The sequence below is a fragment of the Mesocricetus auratus genome, unplaced genomic scaffold, assembly GCF_017639785.1.
Source record: "Mesocricetus auratus isolate SY011 unplaced genomic scaffold, BCM_Maur_2.0 Super-Scaffold_4256, whole genome shotgun sequence".
Lineage (NCBI taxonomy): Eukaryota > Metazoa > Chordata > Mammalia > Rodentia > Cricetidae > Mesocricetus > Mesocricetus auratus.
This window is the reverse complement of record NW_024429182.1, coordinates 38,686,077-38,701,399: the sequence shown is the minus strand read 5'-3', so window position 1 is coordinate 38,701,399 and position 15,323 is coordinate 38,686,077. Positions and strand designations below refer to the sequence as shown.

General features: G+C 40.2%; 1 protein-coding gene across 6 annotated transcripts in view; it reads right to left on the bottom strand.

Moving 5' to 3' along the window:
- CUNH9orf85 (chromosome unknown C9orf85 homolog) overlaps nucleotides 1-15,323 on the bottom strand; it is a 155,771-nt gene that overhangs the window by 118,622 nt on the left and 21,826 nt on the right. For 5 of the 6 annotated variants that reach the window (XR_005877476.1, XR_005877475.1, XM_040746484.1 and 2 more), the window contains exon 2: nucleotides 2,128-2,234. Coding sequence is in view for 3 of the 6 variants with exons in the window: in XM_040746484.1 (XP_040602418.1) it covers nucleotides 2,128-2,234 (107 nt within the window). In the remaining 3 variants the exon portion in view is untranslated. Of the gene's footprint in view, nucleotides 1-928; nucleotides 1,013-2,127; nucleotides 2,235-15,323 lie in introns of all 6 variants that reach the window. The other variant, XR_005877478.1, reaches the window with a different exon arrangement.

Sequence of the window (15,323 nt, the reverse complement as noted above, 5' to 3'; positions counted from 1 at the left end):
AAAGGCTAAAACAGTTTTCACTGAAAATTAATACCCTGGGATAACCTCTACTATAGTTAGGTGGCTAGCACAAACTCCTAAGATTTCCTCCCACTAAGAAAGACAGCATGTCCAAGCAAGATGGTGAGTCAGAAACTGTGTGACCTAGACCCCAGGAGCAGCCAACAGCCCTCACTAGCCTCAAACTCAGTCTCCAGGAGATGGGTCAGTGGTACAGAGGAATCCCATTTTTTGACACTCTGTATCACCTGGAGAGCAGCGGCCAAGCGCCACCTTAAGAGAGCAAGTACTGTTTAAAATTGGGCAACTGTGGAAGGGTGAGAACAGATTGCTGCCACAAGGCAGAGAGACTAAATTAACCTGCCATGGTGCTATGGTCAGAAACTGTCCTATGGGTTGGTTGTGGAGGGCAAGGGAGCCTGGCCCAGGAACAGAAGGGCCCAGAGGAAAGCATTCCTGCTTTCCTGAGTCCTGGACCAGATTTTATCAACTGAAAGTAACCCTGGAAACAGACCGTCCTGGTCAGACTCAAGCTCCGGAGCATCATCTGCCACTCACTGCTGTAAAGCTGGAGAGCTGGAAGCCCACAGGGCATATCTGACACACACCTGCAGGGTGATGATGCTTTAAAAGGTTTAAAGAAGACGACTTTGTGGACAGCCTTCGGACTGTGCTTGCTTCCCCAGTCCTGATGTTCTAGTGAGATGTTCCCTAGCTAAAACATAAGCCACCTTGGGCATGACCAATGAAGTATCAGGAGGGCGAGAGAACATGCCTGGCTCACAGACTGCAGGGTCCAGTGTTAACACAGGCTCCTGATACAGAATGACAGCATGCTTCTTAGTTAGGGTTTCTACTGCTGTGAAGAGACACAATGACCTCAACAACTCTTATAAAGGAAAACATTTAATTGGGGTGACCCACTTACAGTTCAGAGGTTCAGTCCTTGAACACCATGGCGGGACACAGTGGCATGCAGGCAGACATGGTGCTGGAGAAGTAGCTCAGAGTTCTACATGTTGCAGGCAATGGGAAGTAGGTGAGTGTCACATGGAATGAAGCTTGAACAAAAGAGACCTCAAAGCCTTCCCCCACAGTGACACACTTCCTCCTAAAAGGCCATACCTAATTCAACAAGGGCAACCCTCCTAATAGTGCCACTCCTTTGGGGGGCCATTTTCTTTCAAACTACTATAACTACTCAAGTGAAGACAACTCTAGAGGCCATTGAACATTTGTGTCACGTAGGTTCAATATACTTTCCTGTATAAACTACAAGAAAGATAAGTCCACAACTCAGTCAGCTCCAACCTTTGTATACAGACCTGGAAGTCTCTGAATGATACGGCTAACTAAGCTCTCAAGAGGAAACTAAGCAGTAAGATCCTCAAACACAACCAAAAGGGACATCCCGGCAGATGATCAAATCCCAAGGAAGAAACGTAGGAAACATGAGAAGCCTACATAGTACAACACCAGAGTAGGTGCGATGCCAGGAAATCTAAAGTTTACTATAAGAAGTGAACAACTTGCCGGTAGGTGGTGCACACACCTTTATCTCAGCACTAAGGAGGCAGAGACAAGTTGGATCTTTATGAGTTCAAAGCATGCCTGGTATACACAGTGAGTTCCAGGACAGCTATAACTACATAGTGAGACCCTGTCTCAAACAAACAAAGAAATGAACAAATGCAAAATGGATACCAATACCAGACTAATTCAACCCAGTGCCTAGAAAGGAAAGTCAGCAATATAAAACAATAATCAGGGCCTTGGAAGACGGTTCAGTCAGGAAAGTGCCTGCACAGAAGCATGGGGATCTGAGTTCGGATCTCCAGCACATACGTAAAAGGCTGTTTATGGCAGTGTCTGCCTGTAATCCCAGTGCTAAGGAGGTGGAAATGGAGATATATCTTACCTAGGTCAAAATGGCTATGAGGGCAGAGAATATATATCAATACGTCAATGGTGTAAGGAAAGAAATTCTTACAAACTCGTGATACGAATGTAAATTTGTGCAGCCACTATAGAAGTTAGTTGAAACAAACATACAAACCTAAAGAGTGGGAACCCAACTACACCAATCCTGGGTATATTCTTGGAAGGAATTTAAGAAACTTGACTCACCACTTCTTAGGTTTTGACAGTGGTTTGTACTTGCTGTATTTTACACGCCACTCAAGAACTTCTTTGCAGCGCTGACATACTCCATCATGAAGTTTTGCATTAATTTTCTAAAAACAAATAAAACCACATAAATTAAGAATCTCATCCAAAAGACAATATGGCAAGCCCCATAAAAAGGTTCATTGGAATGTTTTAAAAATAACCTTGGGTGGGCAAATGTCTTAGCAGGTAAAGGGTCCTGCCACTAAGTCTGAGGACCTGGGTTCAATTCCCTGGACCTACATCATGGAAGGAGAACCACCTCCTGCAAGTTTTCTTCTGATGTCCAAGTACATGCTATGGAACACACACCCACACATGCACACAAAATAATTAAAAACAATTACAAAGTTAAATGCAGTAACTAACTTTTATCTATGTAAGATTCCATGACATATCATGTGCTTTATGTATATAACTCAATTATATACATAATAGTTCTAACATGCCAACGTGTTAAAGAGTTTCAAAGGTGACTCTGAGAAAGTCTTCCTCGTTGGCCCGGATGTAGTAGATCAATACGAATATTGGATAATTAAGATACATGGATTTTACTGTTTGTAAACTAAACCTATATAAAAATCTAATAAGAGAAACACAAGATTACTTCAACAATTCAAATTCTACCAGTGACTCTGAATTAAACTGAAAAATCAGAATTATCAGAGTTTATTAGGGATAGTAGTAACTGAAAGTTAAGATGGGTCAGTGAGAACAAGCAGGAAGCCATAGTGCATTTTGTTTCATTTTTGTGCTCTTGTAAGGAAAATGTTTTACAAACGCTCCTTAGAGGCCCAGCCTTAAACAAACAAAACTCCTCCACTTCTCTTGGTTTTATGAGAAAATAACATGAATGTAAACATGATGTGAACATGGGCATCTGCTGAAGAAAGGGCTTTAAGGGAAAGAAAAATTTAAGATTTTATTCTCAAAATGTGTTTGTATAAACAAATAAGAGTTTAAATGTGCCCTATTACAGGTCATCCTCTGTAATAGTTTCGGGTCTCACATATGACACGCTCATATGCTACAGGATTTAGGTTCTGGGAGTCCTCCCATTTCTTTTGAGGAAGGCTGGTCTTTGCCCACTGTTGGAAAGGATATCAGCCATTGTAAAGGACATCTTTTTCTCTTTTTATTTCTCCAAAGGGGGAAAATCACGTCACAGATGCAGATTCTTTGGATGGCTATTCGAGTTAAAACACAGTGTTTGGACTAGGTCAGCTGAAGCTAACAACTGGAAAGGTCCTGTTAGCTGTAAAAGCTGACAAGGTGAAATAATCTGACAAAACGTTATTGGAAGATAATACATATATATATTTCAAGGGCATCTTCAACATTTATAAAGTATGCTTTGAATACCCGTATCTCAGCTAAACTCTCAAAAAAATATACTGTTATTTATGAATTATATATGGGTCTATTCCTTCCTTTCTGACATAGCAATGGACAGTCCCAGGCAAAGCAAGCTCAACATGCCTCTGTGTTCACTGTCATTATGCTATACTATAGAGAAGGAGCTCCTAGCCCACACACCAAACCCCTCTTCCTCTACACCCTGGCATTTAGTTACCACATGTAGGGATGGCTAAGAAACACAGACTTCAAATTCATAAACTGCCTTATATCTTCTGTTGCCTGAAGTATCTTACAAGTTGTATTTGTGTTATTTAACAATTGTAACAATAGTTAATGGCTTTTAACCAAAGTTACAATGTGAAACAAACTTTCTAATTAGAGTAGGTGTTCCTAGAATACAGGGAATTTTATTACCTAAAATTGTAGTACATTACACACACTGCTTGCTAACCAGGAAGCATTAGCTGGTTTCTTGTTTGTTTCTCTATACAGTTTCTAACCAGTTCACCTTGATTTATAAAGCCCTGCATAGTTTGGAAACTGGTTTCGTTAGGGTGGACCAACTACAGAACAAAACAGGTCTCTGTGGGAACTTGTTCTGAGTGATCCGTGAGGCAGTACAAATAGAAATCTTGTACAGGGTTCATGTGATCAAGGGGAGCTACTACAAAATTAACTTGGTTTTTTAAATATTAAGAAATGAATGAGAAAGCAATAAAAAATGTTTATTTAAAACACATACATACAGAAAAGGGGCAATTCCAGAGAGGTGAGCCAAGACAGACAGATCCCATTTCCAGGAATTGTTCCATTTGAGGCAAAGAAGATGCAATCTTACATTATACACTCCTAGTTACATCCAAACCTACTTCAGCAATTTGTTTTGGCACACCCCTCAAGGTAGAAGGTCACAGGCTACTGTGCAAATATAAATTAAAACAGTTTATGCTGAGTGATGGTGATACATGCCTTTAATCCCAGCACTCTGGTGGCAGAGGCAGGTGGCTCCCTGACTTTGAGACCAGGACAGTCAAAGCTACACTTAGAAACCAAAATGGATGGATGGATGGATGGATGGATGGATGGATGGATGGACGGATAGACAGATAGATAAAGGCTTGGTTTTTTAAAAAGATGAATCCATTCAATAGGCTGCTTTCCAGATCTTTTGTTTGTTTTGCTGTTTTGAGAGAAGTTTTGCTATATAGTTGTCTTGGCTGGTCTGGAATTTGGTGTGTAGTCCATGTTGGCTTTAAACTCATGGCAATCCCCCTGTCTCACTGTCCTAAGTGTAGAGATCACAGGTATAACCCAGCACACACAACTTCCAGATTTTTAAAAGTAAAATTGCACATACTACAGAGAATCAGTTACAGAAAAATTAAATAAATATTTCTTAAAAGTAAAAATAAATTTAACACATCAAAAGATACTCCTAATAAAACAGAGATAATGTCTTAAAAATGCCTATGCTTGGGCTGGAGAGATGGCTCAGAGATTAAGAACACTGGCTGCTCATCCAGAGGTCCTGAGTTCAATTCCCAGTCTCCACATGGAGGCTCACAACCATCCCTAATGAAATCCGGTGCCCTTTTCTGGCCTGCAGGCATATATGCAGCCAGAACACTGTATACTTAATAAATAAATAAATCTTTAAAAAATGCCTATGCTTATCAATCCATACCAGCATACTACAGTGTAATTAACCCAGCTATGAAGATTCTATTGCCATACAACAAATCTTCCATAACGGAATCCCACAAACAGGAACTGGGTGGGAGTTTAGAATCTTAGAAGGTAGCAAGCACAAAGTAACTATAACATGTATCAACATGTAGATGAGCACTTCATTACAAATTGTCACTTAACAGAAAGATACCATTTAAAAGAGTAAAGGAATTTAAAACAACTAGTCATTTTTCTTTAGGATATTTTTGCTATGAGGTAATTTTTTTTAGCAGTGCTAAAACCAAAGCAACTGCAGATGGCATATTTTTATAAAGATTTTATTTATTTATTATTTATACAGCACTCTGCCTCCATAAGGACACCAGATCTCATTACAGATAGTTGTGAGCCACCATGTGGTTGCTGGGAATTGAACTCAGGACCTCTAGAAGAGCAGACAGTGCTTTTTTTTTTTTTTTTTTTTTTTTTTTTTGAGACAGGGTTTCTCTGTATTGTTTTTGGAGGCTGCTCTGTAGACCAGGCTGGCCTCGAACTCACAGAGATCTGCCTGCCTCTGCCTCCCGAGTGCTGGGATTAAAGGCGTGCACCACCAACGCCCGGCCAGCCAGTACTCTTAACCTCTGAGCTATCTCTCCAGTCCGCAGATGGCATATTTTATTTCTTAATTGAAAATAAAAATTCTTAAAAGAAAATGTCTATTTCGACTGCTGCCAACAGGGATCACCACAGGTGGACTTGGCAATCTTGCTTCAGGTAAGTAAGGAGTTTTACTGAGATAGCTACATTACTGCTACTCTGGAAATAGGAACTTTCTGTGTTAATTATATTTAAAGTGCTCGTGGGGGGGAGAGGGAGGAGGAGGAGAGGGGGAGGGAGAGGCAGGCAGGCAGAAAGGCAGACAGACAGACAGAGAGGCAGAAACAGAAGAGGGAGGGCTGGGAGAGGGAGGAGGGAGGAGAGGGTGGGGAGTGTGAATGTATGTGTTTGCTCTGGTATATGGGAGTGACATCCTGAGTGCATATGTTACTCACATAGGCATGGCCTCAGGCCTGTGGAGGAATGGCAGGGCCTTCTCCCTTGGGTGAGGACGAGGCATGAGAAGAAGGCTTTCCTCTGGTTCAAGTGTGGATGCTGACACTGGAGAGAATGTCAGCCTTGTCTTTCTCCCCCTGCATGTTAATGGCCTGCAGACTGCTCTCCTGCAGAAACCGCTCCTACAGAGTTAGCTGAGCCTTGTCTCCTTGATCCAGCTGTATTTTCCAAACACTGACTCCTTGTTCAACTCTATATACTAAACCCACTGAGCTCCCAGGGTGCTGTGGCTTCTCCAGCAGAGCCTAGACCACTCAAGCCCAGTTTGCTTTCTTTTGTCTATCCTGTCTGTCTGCTCTTCATTCCCCTGCCACCTCACTCAGGCCCAAGTCCCTGAAGCCCACACAAGGACTCAGCACTGGAGGCACGGTCTTGGCCTTCAATTCCCAATCCTCTCATCTCAGCCTTAACTTTCAGAGACGATCTTTTACTCAAAGCTTGACTAGAGGATAAACACCTCACAAGCTCTTACTCAACAATTATAAGGTAGAACTAGGTCATTAGGTTATGACCTAAAAATCATTAACTTTCATCTACTTTTTCTTGTGCACAGGAAGCCACTAAACTTCACCCCCTGCACAAAATTATTTTTAACCGTTTTACTCCAGATAGATTACCACAGGACATAGTCTCTCACAAAATATATATACCCCCCCCACACACACACACAATCACCACCAAAAAAAAAAGCACTAGCTGGAGGACTCAGAATGAGGCAGAGATACAGGTAAGGCAGGAGAAGCCCAGTACCAGGAGCACAGCTGGAGCAGATGCACTGCAGATGGGCCACCGGTGAGAGAAGAGTGCTCCGGCAGTTAGAAGCTCGCTGTCGGTAACAAGTCCAGTTTCTCAGAAGCAATATGCCTATTGTTACCGAAACCCAAGAGTTCTCTTTCCCCAAAAGAGCATCGTGTGATACAGTAAGCAAAGCTTCAAAGCATCCTACAATGCAAAGCACGTCAGAGAAATGCATTCTCCCAGTGTTTGCTGTAAACCTGAGTTATTCTGCTCAGACTAAAAGGGTATTCTAAAAAGGCTCTGGATATCACAATACCATCTTGAAGAAATAATACTATTATGAACTGAGCCCTTCTATCATGAAAAGTGTCAAAGCTGCACAAAGTTAAAACAATTTGGTGTGGCAGCTCATGCCTGTGATCTAACACTTGGGACACTGAGGCACAAAAAGGCCAAGAGTTTAAAGCCAGCTAGACTACAAATTGAGACTGTCTCAAAAATATGTGTGTACATATGCATGTAGATGAGTATGTATGTGTCCGTACCGGCACGATGCCAGAGACAATCATGAGCTTGCCCTTTCCCTTCTCATTTGTGTATATACTTGCAGTAAGCTGCAGACACGAAAGCATTTCCTCTCTTACCATGCATCATAGTCTAGAACCAAAGGCTCTAATACTATATGCTATTACCATATTTAAAAATTAGGAAAAACAGCTCCCTGATATTATGAATGTGGACAACCTAGAATGAAATCCCTCAACTGCTCCCTGCCTTTTAAACCTGCCTCCCCTACACAGGTCAATTAAACATATTTTGGAAAACTGCAGAATATTCCACATTTAGGATTTGTTTGATGGCCTCCTCATTTTGTAATTTAACATCCCATCCTCCCAGGAACACTAACATCAATTTTTAACCTGTGGATTTTCCAGAATATAGTACAAATGGAATGGCACGGTCACTTGAGAGGCTTACTTCATGTACTGTTATTTGGGGTGTTGATGACTTTTGTATAAGGTTTTATTTGGACATTTTTACTTCTCTTGGCCTTGGACCTCTATTTTTTCTTTATATGATAATTTGGTAACTAACAATTTTTCAAAGTAGCCATACATTTTGTATTCCCAATAGTCTAAAGACCCAGTTTTTCCAAATGCCTTTCAGAACTTGCAACTGTAAAATCTGTTTCGTATGCAAAGGCGTACATCACTCTCAGTGTGGCTTGAATTTGCATTTTTCTACATCACAGTGCTGTGCATCTTCTCTGTGAAGCATCCTCTTCATTGAAGCATCTGTTTAAAGTCTTTTGCCCAGTTTTCATTTATCAGACTCTTCATTTTCTGTACTTATTCTGACTGTCAGCCCTGTGTCAGACAGACGCTTTGAAAATATATTCTCCACAACATGTGCTTTTATTTTTATTACTTCCATTTTCTTAGCAGCTGATGTTTTTAAATTTTAATGAAGAGCAAGACATCAAATTTGTCTCATGAATTATACTTTCTAACTAAAATCTAAAAGCGTTTTGTTGGAGAATAACTAAACATTTCTACTTGCTTTTTTTCTAGAAGTTCAGCAATTTTTAACTTTTGCATTTAGTCTATGACTCATTTTGAGTTAATTTTGTACACAGTACAGGGTACTAAGAGAGGTTCTTTTCCAGTTATACATAATGTCCAATTGTTTCAGACCCCTAAAATGCCTCTGTACTTGCATTAAAAAATTAAATACATGCAGGCTTTCTCTATACTCAACAAAGATCCTGTCATTAATATATTTGACCATTCTTTCTCTAGAACTTCAATGGGATTATGGCAGCTTTACATAAGCTGTGAAATCAGTACCCTGAGATCTCCATGGAAACTTTTCAACTGTTACAATTTCTTTTTTTAATTATTTATTTATTATGCATACAGTTTTTTATCTGTGTACATGCATGTACCCCAGGAGAAGGCATCAGACCTCATAATAGATGGTTGTGAACCACCATGTGGTTGCTGGGAATTGAACTCAGGACCTCTGGAAGAACATGCAGTGCTCTTAACCTCTGAGCCATCTCTCTAGCCCCTACAATTTCTTTTAATTTTCTGTTTAAATTTGAGAATTTGTTTATTGATTTCAACAACAAAAAAGCCTCCCTGAAAATAAAAGTCAATTTCAAGGAGAATTCGTATCTTAACAATAGTGAATCTTCTTTTAAAACAATTTTTTACACTCATTTGTTTATTTTGTGTGGTGAGGACAGGATGGGTGCTTGCATGGCATGCATTTGGAGGTGAGATAACAACTTTTGGGAGTCACTTCTCTTCATTCACCATGTGGGTCCCAGGGATTGAATTCACGTTATCACACTTAGGGACAGATACCTTTGCTTGTCAAGCCCAGTACTGGATTTTATAATACTTGAATACTGCATACCCAGAATAAACCACAGTTCATTGTGATAGGTTATCCTTTTAATTCACCTGTTTCACCATTTGTAGGAGAATTCTGTTATGTCATAAAGGATATCTATAGTTAAATGAGTTTCCTTTTAATAACAATTTTGCCTGGTTCTGGTGTCTATCTTAAGTTACTAGGAAATTCATATACAATAGCTGGAAGGACTTAAAACAGGTTTGATAAACTTCAAAATACTACAGTAAGAAATCTTATAGAGAATATATTCAATTCCATAATTTTAAGTATTTATAAATACAAAATGGGGCTAGAGAGATTGCTCAGAGGTTAAGAGCACCGACTGCTCTTCCAGAGGCCCTGAGTTCAATTCCCAGCAACCACATGGTGGCTCACAACCATCTGTATGGATGCCCTCTTCTGGCCTGCAGACATACATGCAGACAGAACATTGTATATATAACAAATAAATAAATCTTAAATAAATAAATAAATACAAAATGGTTTAGTCATACTTCCACCACCCTCAATAATTTGTAATAACTAAATACACTCCATGTTATATAGCTTGATTATACTTAGATACATTCAGGACTCAACTTTTTTGTTTTGTTTTGTTTTTCCAGACAGGGTTTCTCTGTGTAGTCCTGGCTGTTCTAGAACTTACTCTGTAGACCAGGCTGACCTCAAACTCATTGAGATCTGTCTGCCCCTGCCTCCTGAGTGCTGGGGTTAAAGGCGTGTGCCACTACCACCTAGTAGGATTCAATTTTTTATAGAGATAAAATGAATGAGGCAGGGAGGAAAATACTCAAATGTCACACAGAAGTATTTCACACACCTTCAAATGCTTCTATCGCTGCTGCTAATTCTCTATTAATACTTTTGTTGAATATTAGCAATAGTGTACATTTGCATATGGTTTTCCTATGGCTAGAATTTATCACTTTATAGATGAAAATAATCTTATTGATCATACTTAGATTTAAGACAGTATGCACATTTACCTATGTTTACAAAATATGTATACTCATTTCTGTACAACAAAAATCAAGTCAGGACACCAGTACTCACTTAAACACCTGAAAATGTGCTTCCTAAACAAGCAAGGGGACCTGAGAGGGGTCCCTAGCACCATGTCAAAAGCTAGGCCTGGGGACATATACCTGTAACCCCATCCCTGGAAGCAGACAGGGGATCTTAGGGTCTTGCTGGCTAGACATTTTTAGCTCCAAGTTCAGTGATAACCACTGTCTCAATAATATAATAATGTGAAAAATGACAGAAGAAGACATATGGTTTTGACCTCCACATGTGCACACCCACAAGTACAAAACATACTTACATGTACATGCATACACTCACATATATGTCACATGTATACGTACACAGGTACAAATTTTCAAACATGTTTGTTTGTTTGCTTGAGATAGGGATGTATATGTAGCCCAGGCTAGCCTGGACTCATTAAGGAGCCCAGTACTCTTGTGATTCTCCTGCCTCATTCTCCCAGATACTGGATTACAGGAAGTGTATCACCAGATCACAGTTTTAATGTGATAATGAGAAACATGGCTATTGACTACTCTCAGGATTAACTGGGTAAGTTACTGAGTCTTACTAAGTTTATGTTTCACTATTCCAGAAAATGAGTTAGTAATATAATTAACCCAGAAATATTTCTCAAGTGAGTTCTAGTAATGAATTATCAACAGAGACAAGTAATACAGGTAACTATTGTAGGGAAAAGGGGCCAGTCAAAGAAACACACCCTGAGCAGAGCCAAAGAAACACACTTTGGCCCTGCAACCAGAACCAAAGAAATGTACCCTGACCCTGAAACCAGTGCCAAAGGAACACACTTTGTCCCTGGAATCTGAGTCAGTGAAAGAAATGCACCCTGGCCCTAAAAAGGCTAAAAAGGACCAGAGAAAGGAACACACTTTGGCCCTGAAATCAGAGCCAAATCTGGCCTTAATCTTGTGCAGAAAATAACCAATCCTCGAGTAGAGCTCTAGCCAATCTGAGCTCAGCACTGAAATCTGACCAATCCCTACCCTGGAAGCCCTATATAAACCCTGTGTCTGTTCAGCTTGAGTCTGTTCGTGTTACCCGGCTGTCCTCTGCCACTCTGGCAGAGGGCAGCCACTCTCCTGGATCCTTCCCTCCCAATAAACCCCTTGGATGAGCTTTGGGTGAAGATCTTCTTTTGCGGCAGTGACAGAGCAGAGGTGACCCTGGGCAGAGCAGAGCGAGCAGTGCTGTAACACTTGCCCGGGAAACCTTCCCTTGGCAGAGCCGAGATGTTACACTCTGCTCCCTGCTCCCGCAGAGATGAACTGTAGCAACTTCTTCTCCTGAGAAACCCCCTGCCAAGCAAAACTGCTACACTGGGCGAACATGCCCAGCTGGAAGACCCTGTCCTGCCGGAGTGGAGCCGATACACTGAGGAAGCCTTTCTGTGAGACAAGGCTGTAAGCTGCCAAGCTTACTGCAACCTGTGGTGGTCCTTGGCTCCCGAGCTCCAGGATACCTTTCCATCTAAGCTGTGTAACACTCAGTATCCTGTGGCTCCCGAGTTTCAGAATACCTGACCCACTCCTGTTCCATCCCCATCTGCCCGAAACGTTTACATTTGGTGCCGAAATCCAACCGAAATGCCAACAACTACCAGTTTGCATTTTTAAAGAAAATGATATTTTTGAACATTATTAGAAATTAGCTATAAACATTTTGAAACTCCTAACTCTGTAACATTATTAACTAGAGATCAGCTATAAACATTTTTAAGTATTAAAAAAGGCAGCCCAGTCTCCCATGAGTAAAATACAATCTACTATTCTAAAATATCTAATTTGCATGTATATACCAAACACATAGTCTATCTTTCTTTCATTTACTCTAAACTTATCACAAGTCTAAAACACCAATTGGAGAGAAGCAAAATGTACACTACTTCTCAGAATGCTCCTCTTGTTTGGCGAACCTGTAACCAAGGAGTCTTTTCTTAGAAGTCAAGAAAGAATGCTGATTCTTCTCCCACTTTCCTTGTTTACTCAATATCATCTGCAATAATAAACAATCCCATTTCACCAGGAAACTGAATTTAAAATGAGTCTGGGTCATTCTGAACAATGGACTATTTTCTCACAAGGTGGCAGATCTATTGTCGATTGCAATTAAACAGAGAGGGCCTGTGCATAAACTGGCTTATTTTGGCAGCCAAGCACACAATTCGGATTTTTACTGACGGACTTCATATAGACACTTAAAAGGCACACCACTGGCCTGCAGGTAGGAAAATGTGCTGGTATGCTTCATCTTCAGTAGAGGAAACCACTAGAGCCACTTTATTTAACCCACATTTTATTCCTGTGGTGCTGGGGCTCTAAGGGTAGCACCTAGCTACTCAGCAACCCTCTCCCACTGAGCTGATGATCTGGACCTCTGCTCACTCATTGTAAGGAAAACAATGTAAAGATGGGATGCGTAATGTAACGAGTAAGTACGTCCAAAGAATTCCAGCTACTAGTTATTTCACTTTTTTTCAAATTGTCTTCTACTTTGGTGTGTGTGTGTGTGTGTGTGTATCAGTCCCCTGGGAGATCCCCTGGAGCTGGAGTTACAGGCAGTTGTAAATCAAGGGTGCTTAGAACCAAACTTGAGGCCTAGGAAGAAGAGTAAGAACTCTTAACCATGGAGCCTCCAAGCATTATACTCTTAAAATAGTGGGACTTGAAAAGGACTAGTAAAAGCTTGAATAAAACTCCAGTGAAAAGATTTTGATTCTTTCTATTCTGATCCAACTTAGGAGCACATGCAAAAAAGCAGTAGGAAACACCCCCCCCCTCAGTGGCAGGGTTCAAACCTAAGGCCTTGAGAACGTTAGATAAGCACTCTACCACCAAGTTACATTCCCAGCCAGAAAATACTTTTTTTAATGAAGAAGGCAAAATGAGACACAAGAACACAGAATGTTACTGCTTGAAATAGGAAAATCTGCCGTAAAATGGCTAGAACAGGGTTACTTCATGTTTGAAGATAATGCTATTCAGTTGTTCCCAGGCTACCTTCACTACTGACTCCAGACATTTATACCCATTGTTCTGGGTATAAACAAACAGTTGAAGTTCTGGCCTCATAGAACACAAGTCTTCTCTTCATCAGATTTCACTGTAAATGTTAGCAGTGTCCATATTTCCACTTGGGGATGTTTTGTCTTTCTTGAAAGTAAGATTCATCTTAGAAGGAAGGGCCTCAAAGATCTTCAACCCATCTCTCCTCTCAGGATCCCTGGCTGACACTTCCTGGTTTAGTCATCAACTTCCTCTTTCTCAGAGCAGGTGTCTATGCAGTCATTCTTTGTTCTGTTTACTGGATGTCAACTGAATGCATAACTTCAGGATTAGCAATGAGATTCCAGTTCTAACTAATGTGGTATGATCTGATGTGGCCAACTGCACAGAAGGTGGCACTTCTCCAGCAGAAACCCTTGATGCCTTCAATTCACAAACTCAAAAGCAGTCACTATTTTAGCAATCAAATCTGTTCTTCCTCTGCCCCAAATGTCATCTTTGAAAAGGCTCCTTCAAAGCCGGGCGGTGGTGGCGCACGCCTTTAATCCCAGCACTCGGGAGGCAGAGGCAGGCGGATCTCTGTGAGTTCGAGGCCAGGTTGGACCGACAGCCTCCAAAACAATACAGAGAAACCCTGTCTCGTAAAACCAAAAAAAAAAAAAAAAAAAAAAAAAAAGAAAAAAAAGAAAAGTAAAGAAAAGGCTCCTTCATGGCTCCAATAAGCAAATTCCAGGTCACTTTTTACTCCTTCATGGCCTTGGCCAGGGATACAAAGAAAAACAAAAATATCTGCTAAACTGCTGCCCTATAATGTGAATTTATTACTGCTCAATAAATTCTGATTTCATAAAAATACAAAGCACATTCCTCTATGTTTCTGACATAGCATGGTTATAGCACCTAACAAATGCAAGGCTGTAAATTTGATACTTATTATTTTAAAACAAAACAGAGCAAAGCAAGTGAACAACAACAAAACACAGGAGGCAAAGAACTTGAAGAATGGAAAACCCAATTACCAACAGTTATCTGTGCTTCACTGTAAAATATCTGTCATCTATATGTAGTATTAAATTCCTGTTTTGATAATACCACACATCCTACAAGTTACTAAACAGCGATTCAATCTCTCTTCCCCTCAACCCCATGAACTAATTATATTGTTTTAAATGCTTTTGTCATGTTGTGACTAACTTGTTTCACTTATCAGTATCCTCACGAGTCCCAGATACAGAATACCTCAGAATCCTGTCCTTAAAGATGTTAATAACACTCCACTACATGCATGTTAACATACTTTGTTCATCCAGTCATACCTCTGTAGGTTTTTCTGACTTTCCTTGTGTTTTAGTTATTATAAACGATACTACTGTAAACAGACTGAGCTTTCAATTCTTTAGGGCACAGAATCAAAAGTAGAGTTTTAAGATCATAAGATGATCCTGTTCCTAATACCTTATAGGTTATTTTGTAGCACTGACCCATACATACATCTTTATGCTAATGCCACACTATTTTTATTAGCTTTGCCATCATTTTGAAATTAAGAAATGTCAGATCTCCTTTTAAGTTCTTTTTCAAGACTACTTTGGTTATTTGGGATCACTTGAGATTTTGTGTGAATTTTAGGCATTTTCAATGTCTATACCGAAGTCCCTGGACCGTCAAATTGAAATGAATTGAATTTGTAGATAACCTTAGCACTGATATCTTAATATTAAATCTTTCAATCCATGAACATGAGGTATTTTTCATTTATCTAATGCCTTTTATTACTTTTAAATACAGCAATGGCTCACAATT